This window comes from Dendronephthya gigantea, unplaced genomic scaffold, assembly GCF_004324835.1.
Source record: "Dendronephthya gigantea isolate DGI-Jeju-01 unplaced genomic scaffold, DenGig_1.0 000302F, whole genome shotgun sequence".
In the NCBI taxonomy this organism is placed as follows: Eukaryota; Metazoa; Cnidaria; class Anthozoa; order Malacalcyonacea; family Nephtheidae; genus Dendronephthya; species Dendronephthya gigantea.
The window spans coordinates 34,007-44,892 of NW_021163312.1; the positions used below are offsets into that span (position 1 = coordinate 34,007).

General features: G+C 28.6%; 1 protein-coding gene across 1 annotated transcript; it reads right to left on the reverse strand.

Annotated features, from left to right (window-relative positions):
* Nucleotides 1-5,461: 5,461 nt before the first annotated feature.
* On the reverse strand, nt 5,462-6,135 carry LOC114541675 (ATP-dependent DNA helicase Q1-like). The gene has a single exon (XM_028561476.1). It carries the CDS (start codon nt 6,106-6,108, stop codon nt 5,548-5,550), a length of 561 nt encoding a protein of 186 aa, XP_028417277.1. The 5' UTR covers nt 6,109-6,135; the 3' UTR covers nt 5,462-5,547.
* Between the last annotated feature and the right edge of the window lie 4,751 nt (nt 6,136-10,886).

Below are 10,886 nucleotides of genomic sequence, written 5' to 3' on the forward strand. Positions count from 1 at the left end.
GATCAAGATCATCATAATTATCATATTAGTTGCCACGGTAACCATCATTTATTATGATTAATATGCTAATTATGATAAAAATCATCATAATTATCATCATGGTTGCTATTGCAACCATAATTTATTATGATTAATATGCTACTTATGATCAAGATCATCATAATGATCATCATAGTTGCCGTAGCAACCATCATTTATTATGATTAATATGCTAATTATGATCAAAATCATCATAATGAGCATCATGGTTGCCATGCCAACCATCATTTAATATGATTAATATGGTAATTATGATCAAGATCATCATAATTATCATCATAGTTGCCATAGCAACCATCATTTATTATGATTAATATGCTAATTATGATCAAAATCATAATAATGAGCATCATAGTTGCCATCACAACCATCATTTATTATATGCTAATTATGATCAAGATGATCATAATGATCATCATAGTTGCCATAGCAACCATCATTTATTATGATTAATATGCTAATTATGGTTAAGCATCATAATGATCATCATGGTTGCTATGGCAACTATTTTTTATTATGATTAATAAGCTAATTATGATCAAAATCATCATAATGAGCATCATGGTTGCCATAGCAACCATAATTTATTATGATTAATGTTCTAATTATGATCAAAACCATCATAATGATCATCATGGTTGCCTTAGCAACCACAATATATTATGTTTAATATGTTAATTATATTCAAAATCATCATAATGATCATCATGGTTGCCTTTGCAAAAATAATTTAATATGACTAATATGCTAATTATGATCAAAATCATCATAATGAGCATCATGGTTACCATGGCAACCATCATTTTTTATGAATAATATGCTAATTATGATCATGATCATCATAATGATCATCCTAGTTGCCATAGCAACCATAATTTATTATGATTAATATGCTAATTATGATCAAAATCATATCATAATGAGCATCATTGTTGCCATAGCAACCACACTTTATTATAATAGATATGCAAATTATGCTTAATTTCATCATAATGATCATCATGGTTGCCATGGTAACCGTCATTTATTATGATTAATATGCTAATTATGATCAAAATCATCATAATGGCACCATGGTTACCATGGCAACCGTCATTTATTATGATTAATATGCTAATTATGATCAAAATCATCATAATGAGCATCATGGTTGCCATGCCAACCATCATTTAATATGATTAATATGGTAATTATGATCAAGATCATCATAATTATCATATTAGTTGCCACGGTAACCATCATTTATTATGATTAATATGCTAATTATGATAAAAATCATCATAATTATCATCATGGTTGCTATTGCAACCATAATTTATTATGATTAATATGCTACTTATGATCAAGATCATCATAATGATCATCATAGTTGCCGTAGCAACCATCATTTATTATGATTAATATGCTAATTATGATCAAAATCATCATAATGAGCATCATGGTTGCCATGCCAACCATCATTTAATATGAATAATATGGTAATTATGATCAAGATCATCATAATTATCATCATAGTTGCCATAGCAACCATCATTTATTATAATTAATATGCTAATTATGATCAAAATCATAATAATGAGCATCATAGTTGCCATCACAGCCATCATTTATTATATGCTAATTATGATCAAGATGATCATAATGATCATCATAGTTGCCATAGCAACCATCATTTATTATGATTAATATGCTAATTATGGTTAAGCATCATAATGATCATCATGGTTGCTATGGCAACTATTTTTTATTATGATTAATAAGCTAATTATGATCAAAATCATCATAATGAGCATCATGGTTGCCATAGAAACCATAATTTATTATGATTAATGTTCTAATTATGATCAAAATCATCATAATGATCATCATGGTTGCCTTAGCAACCACAATATATTATGTTTAATATGTTAATTATATTCAAAATCATCATAATGATCATCATGGTTGCCTTTGCAAAAATAATTTAATATGACTAATATGCTAATTATGATCAAAATCATCATAATGAGCATCATGGTTACCATGGCAACCATCATTTTTTATGAATAATATGCTAATTATGATCATGATCATCATAATGATCATCCTAGTTGCCATAGCAACCATAATTAATATGCTAATTATGATCAAAATCATCATAATGAGCATCATTGTTGCCATAGCAACCACACTTTATTATAATAGATATGCAAATTATGCTTAATTTCATCATAATGATCATCATAGTTGCCATGGTAACCGTCATTTATTATGATTAATATGCTAATTATGATCAAATCATCATAATGGCACCATGGTTACCATGGCAACCGTCATTTATTATGATTAATATGCTAATTATGATCAAGATCATCATAATGATCATCATAGTTGCCATGGCAACCATCATTTATTAAGATTAATCTGTTAATTATGATCAAAATCATCATAATGATCATCATAGTTGCCATGGCAACCATCATTTAATATGATTAATATGCTAATTATGAACAAAATCATCATAATGAGCATCATAGTTGCCATCACAACCATCATTTATTATATGCTAATTATGACCAAGATGATCATAATGATCATCATAGTTGCCATAGCAACCATCATTTATTATGATTAATATGCTAATTATGGTTAAGCATCATAATGATCATCATGGTTGCTATGGCAACTATTTTTTATTATGATTAATAAGCTAATTATGATCAAAATCATCATAATGAGCATCATGGTTGCCATAGCAACCATAATTTATTATGATTAATGTTCTAATTATGATCAAAATCATCATAATGATCATCATGGTTGCCTTAGCAACCACAATATATTATGTTTAATATGTTAATTATATTCAAAATCATCATAATGATCATCATGGTTGCCTTTGCAAAAATAATTTAATATGACTAATATGCTAATTATGATTAAAATCATCATAATGAGCATCATGGTTACCATGACAACCATCATTTTTTATGAATAATATGCTAATTATGATCATGATCATCATAATGATCATCCTAGTTGCCATAGCAACCATAATTTATTATGAATAATATGCTAATTATGATCAAAATCATCATAATGAGCATCATTGTTGCCATAGCAACCACACTTTATTATGATAAATATGCAAATTATGCTTAATTTCATCATAATGATCATCATGGTTGCCATGGTAACCGTCATTTATTATGAATAATATGCTAATTATGATCAAAATCATCAGAATGGCACCATGGTTACCATAGCAACCGTCATTTATTATGATTAATATGCTAATTATGATCAAGATCATCATAATGATCATCATAGTGGCCATGGAAACCATCATTTACTAAGATTAATATGTTAATTATGATCAAAATCATCATAATGATCATCATAGTTGCCATGGCAACCAAAATTTAATATGATTAATATGCTAATTATGAACAAAATCATCATAATGAGCATCATAGTTGCCATCACAACCATCATTTATTATATGCTAATTATGATCAAGATGATCATAATGATCATCATAGTTGCCATAGCAACCATCATTTATTATGATTAATATGCTAATTATGGTTAAGCATCATAATGATCATCATGGTTGCTATGGCAACTATTTTTTATTATGATTAATAATCTAATTATGATCAAAATCATCATAATGAGCATCATGGTTGCCATAGCAACCATAATTTATTATGATTAATGTTCTAATTATGATCAAAATCATCATAATGATCATCATGGTTGCCTTAGCAACTACAATTTATTATGTTTAATATGTTAATTATATTCAAAATCATCATAATGATCATCATGGTCGCCTTTGCAAAAATAATTTAATATGACTAATATGCTAATTATGATCAAAATCATCATAATGAGCATCATTTGCCATAGCAACCATCATTTTTTATGATTAATATGCTATTTATGATCAAGATCATCAAAATGATCATCATAGTTGCCCCTGCAACCATCATTTATTATGATTAATTTGCCAATTATGGTCAAAATCATCATAATGATCATCATGGTTGCTATATCAACCATAATTTATTATAATTAATATGCTAATTATGATCAAAATTATCATAATGAGCATCATGGTTGCCATGCCATTTCAACCATCATTTATTACGATTAATATGTTAATTATGATCAAGATAATCATAATAATAATCATAGTTGCGATGGCAACCAGCATTTCTTATGAAGAATATGCTAATTATGATCAAAATCATCATAATGAGCATCATGGTTGGCATTGTAACCATAATTCAATATGAATAATATGCTAAATATGATCAAAATCATCATAATGAGCATCTTAGTTGCCATGGCAACCATAATTTATTATGATTATTATGCAAATTATGATCAAGATCATCATAATGATCATAATAGTTGACATAGCAACCATCATTTATTAGGATTAATATGCTAATTATGATCAAGATCATCATAATGATCATCATAGTTGCAATGGCAACCATCATTTTTTATGATTAATATGCTAATTATTATCAAAATCATCATGATGAGCATCATGGTTGTCATGGCAACCATCATTTATTATAATTAATATGGTAATTATGATCAAGATCATCATAATGATCATCTTAGTTGCCACGGTAACCATCATTTATTATGATTAATATGCTAATTATGATAAAAATCATCATAAATATCATCATGGTTGCCATGGCAACCATAATTTATTATGATTAATATGCTACTTATGATCAAGATCATCATAATGATCATCATAGTTGCCATAGCAACCATCATTTATTATGATTAATATGCTAATTATGATCAAAATCATCATAATGAGCATCATGGTTGCCATGGCAACCATCATTTAATATGATTAATATGGTAATTATGATCAAGATCATCATAATTATCATCATAGTTGCCATAGCAACCATCATTTATTATGATTAATATGCTAATTATGATCAAAATCATCATAATGAGCATCATGGTTACCATGGCAACCATCATTTATTATGAATAATATGCTAATTATGATCATGATCATCATAATGATCATCCTAGTTGCCATAGCAACCATAATTTATTATGATTAATATGCTAATTATGATCAAAATCATCATAATGAGCATCATTGTTGCCATAGCAACCACACTTTATTATGATAAATATGCAAATTATGCTTAATTTCATCATGCAAACTAGACCGCCTTGGATGAACAAAAAAGCCAGAATTAAAAAGGTAAACAAAATACTGGCAAAAGTACAAAATATTGTACATACGAAAATCTAGGATTAAAAATTATGTCCCAAATGAAATGATCTCAACAAAGCAGTTCCAAAATTGTTTCGATTTTATCATGCTAATAATAAGCAATTGCTTGTACAATAAATAGGGATTAATAGTATGCGCCATCGCATGATTTCCAATAATAATACTAATACCAATACATTCTTCCACTGCACTATGTGCTATGCATGAACAACTTTAAATTTATATGAATATACCAATAACACTCACCACATTTCCACGCAATGTGCTTCATCTACAACACACGCGACAACATTTCTTTGAAACACTGTACTTTTCATTAGATTTCTTCCTTTCTCACTTAATAAGGCTTCCGGGTGGGTAAAAAGAAGTTGAACATCGCCATTTAACATCTTGTCGCTTAAAAGTACACCTACATCATCACTTTCTGCAGTCATTTCATCCGATTTAAACAAGCTTTCCGCTACTTTCATACGATGATCAACAAGCTGGAGAACTTCTGCCTCAATACCGATGTTCTTAGCAACCTTTAACTGGTCCTCGATGATTGCGTTTAAAGGACAGACAACAATAACGATATTTTTGTCAGCTTTGGTCGGCAAGAAATTTGGCAGAAGTTGAAACAGAAGAGATTTGCCAAAGCCAGTTGGTAAAACATCAACGACGTCAAATCCGTTTAGTATGGGCTCAAAACATTTAATCTGTAACGGCTTTAAGACAAACGATGGGAAACCTCCCATATTTAAAGCATTATGAAGTCGCTGCAGCACGTGTAAGTGGTGTAAACACTTCGAAGGGTCGGCCATCTTGGAATATTTAATTATCGATTTAAAACCACGATTCGTGGTTTTTTAATCAGCCGGTAACAGGGCCTTTTTCTCTTCTCCCCCCTCCGCGTTTTTAATAAAGGCCCTGGGAACGAGGTTGATCAAAATGATCATCATAGTTGCCCCTGCAACCATCATTTATTATGATTAATTTGCCAATTATGGTCAAAATCATCATAATGATCATCATGGTTGCTATGGCAACCATGCTTTATTATGGTTAATATGCTAATTATAATCAAGATCATCATAATGATCATCATGGTTGCCATAGCAACTATCATTTATTATGATTAATATGCTAATTATGATCAAAATCATCAAGATGAGCATCATGGTTGTCATGGCAACCATCATTTATTATAATTAATATGGTAATTATGATCAAGATCATCATAATGATCATCTTAGTTGCCACGGTAACCATCATTTATTATGATTAATATGCTAATTATGATCAAAATCATCATAATGATCATCATGGTTGCGATGGCAACCATAACTTATTATGATTAATATGCTAATTATGATCAAGGTCATCATAATGATCATCCTAGTTGCCATGGCAACCATCATTTATTATGATTAATATGCTAATTATGATCAAAATCATCATAATAAGCATCATGTTTGCCATAGCAACAATGATTTATTATGATTAATATTCTAATTATGGTCAAAATCATCATAATGATCATCATAGTTACAATGGCAACCATCATTTATTATGAATAATATGCTAATTATGATCAAGGTCATCATAATGATCATCCTAGTTGCCATGGCAACCATCATTTATTATGATTAATATGCTAATTATGATCAAAATCATCATAATAAGCATCATGGTTGCCATAGCAACCATGATTTATTATGATTAATATTCTAATTATGGTCAAAATCATCTTAATGATCATCATGGTTGCGATGGCAACCATCATTTATTATGAATAATATGCTAATTATGATCAAGATCATCATAATGATCATCATAGTTGCAATGGCAACCATCATTTATTATGATTAATATGCTAATTATGATCAAAGTCATCATAATGAGCAACATTGTTGCCATGGTAACCATCATTTATTATGATTAATATGCTAATTATGATCAAAATCATCATAATGATCATCATGGTTGCGATGGCAACCATCATTTATTATGATTAATATGCTAATTATAATCAAGATCATCATAATGAGCATCATGGTTGCCATAGCAACTATCATTTATTATTATTAATATGCTAATTATGACCCAGATCATCATAATGATCATCGTAGTTGCCATGGCAACCATCACTTATTATAATTAATATGCTAATTACGATCAAAATCATCAAAATGATCATCATGGTTGCGATGGCAACCATCATTTATTATGATTAATATGCTAATTATGATCAAGATCATCATAATGATCATCATAGTTGCCATGGCAACCATCATTTATTATAATTATTTTTTAATTATGATCAAAATCATCATAATGAGCATCATGGTTGCCATGGCAACCATCATTTATTATGATTAATATTCTAATTATGGTCAAAATGATCATAATGATCACCTTGGTTGCCATGGTAACCATCATTTATTATGATTACTATGCTTATTATGGTCAAAATCAACATAATGAGCATCATGGTTGCCATGGCATTTATAATTTGTTATGATTAATATGCTAATTATGATCAAGATCATCATAATGATCATCATGGTTTACATGGTAACCACCATTTATTATGATTAATATGCTAATTATGATCACAATCATCATAATGAGGATCATGGTTGCCATGGCAACAATCATTTAGTATATTTAATATGGTAATTATGATCAAGATCATCATAATGATCATCATAGTTGCCATAACAACCATCATTTATTATGATTAATATGGTATATATGATTAAGATCATCATAATGATCATCATAGTTGCCATGGCAACCATCATTTATTATGATTAATATGCTAATTATGATAAAAATCATCATAATTGTCATCATGGTGCTATGGCAACTATAATTTATTATGATTAATATGCTAATTATGATCAAGATCATCATAATGATCATCATGGTTTACATGGTAACCATCATTTATTATGATTAATATGCTAATTATGATCACAATCATCATAATGAGGATCATAGTTGCCATGGCAACAATCATTTAGTATATTTAATATGGTAATTATGATCAAGATCATCATAATGATCATCATAGTTGCCATGGCAACCATCATTTATTATGATTAATATGGTAATTATGATCAAGATTCATAATGATCATCATAGTTGCCATGGCAACCATCATTTATTATGATTAATATGCTTATTATGATCAAAATCATCATATTGATCATCATAGTTGCCATAGCAACCATCAATCATTATGATTAATATGCTAATAATGATCAAAATCATCATAATGAGCATCATGGTTGCCATTGCAACCATCATTTAACATGAATAATATGGTAATTATGATCAAGATCATCATATTATCATCCTAGTTGCCATAGCAACCATCATTTATTCTGATTAATATGCTAATTATGATCAAGATCGTCATAATGATCATCATAGTTGCCATTGCAAACATTATTTATTATGATTAATATGCTAATTATGATCAAGATCATCATACTGGTCATCATAGTTGCCATATCAACCATAATTTATTATGACTAATATTCTAATTATGATCAAAATCATCATAATGAGCATCATGGTTGCTATAGCAACCATCATTTATTATGTTTAATATGCTAATTATGACCAAGATCATAGTAATGATCATCATAGTTGCCATGGCAACAATCATTTATTATCATTAATATGCTAATTATGAAAAAAATCATCATAATGATCATCATAGTTGCGATAGCAACCATAATTTAATATGATTAATATGCTAATTATGATCAAGATTATCATAATGATCATCATAGTTGCCATAGCAACCATCATTTATTATAAATTAATATGTAATTATGATCAAAATCATCATAATGAGCATCATAGTTGCCATGGCAACCAAAATTTATTATGATTAATATGCTATTTATGATCAAGATCATCATAATGATCATCTTAGTTGCAATGGCAACCATCATTTATTATGATGAATATGTTAATTATGGCCAAAATCATCATAAAGATCATCATGGTTGCGATGGCAACCATAATTTATTATGATTAATATGCTATTTATGATCAAGATCATCATATGATCATCTTAGTTGCCATGGCAACCATCATTTATTATGATTAATATGCTATTATGATCAAAATCATCATAATGAGCATCATGGTTGCCATAACAACCATGATTTATTATGATTAATATTCTAATTATGATCAAAATCATCAAAATGATCATCATGGTTGCAATGGCAACCATAACTTATTATGATTAATATGCTAATTATGATCAAGGTCATCATAATGATCATCCTAGTTGCCATGGCAACCATCATTTATTCTGATTAATATGCTAATTATGATCAAAATCATCATAATGAGCATCATGGTTGCCATAACAACCATGATTTATTATGATTAATATTCTAATTATGGTCAAAATCATCATAATGATCATCATAGTTGCGATGGCAACCATCATTTATTATCATTAATATGCTATTATGAAAAAAATCATCATAATGATCATCATAGTTGCGATAGCAACCATAATTTAATATGATTAATATGCTAATTATGATCGAGATTATCATAATGATCATCATAGTTGCCATAGCAACCATCATTTATTATAATTAATATGTAATTATGATCAAAATCATCATAATGAGCATCATAGTTGCCATGGCAACCAAAATTTATTATGATTAATATGCTATTTATGATCAAGATCATCATAATGATCATCTTAGTTGCAATGGCAACCATCATTTATTATGATGAATATGTTAATTATGGCCAAAATCATCATAAAGATCATCATGGTTGCGATGGCAACCATAATTTATTATGATTAATATGCTATTTATGATCAAGATCATCATAATGATCATCATAGTTGCCATGGCAACCATCATTTATTATGATTAATATGCTAATTATGATCAAAATCATCATAATGAGCATCATGGTTGCCATAACAACCATGATTTATTATGATTAATATTCTAATTATGATCAAAATCATCAAAATGATCATCATGGTTGCAATGGCAACCATAACTTATTATGATTAATATGCTAATTATGATCAAGGTCATCATAATGATCATCCTAGTTGCCATGGCAACCATCATTTATTATGATTAATATGCTAATTATGATCAAAATCATCATAATGAGCATCATGGTTGCCATAACAACCATGATTTATTATGATTAATATTCTAATTATGGTCAAAATCATCATAATGATCATCATAGTTGCGATGGCAACCATCATTTATTATGATGAATATGCTAATTATGGTCAAAATAATCATAATGATCATCATGGTTGCGATGGCAACAATCATTTATTATGAATAATATGCTAATTATGATCAAGATCATCATAATGATCATCATAGTTGCAATGGCAACCATCATTTATTATGATTAATATGCTAATTATGATCAAGATCATCATAATGAGCATCATGGTTGCTATGGCAACCATCATTTATTATGATTAATATTCTAATTATGGTCAAAATCATCATAATGATCATCATAGTTGCCATGGCAACCATTATGTTTTATGATTAATATGGTAATTATGATC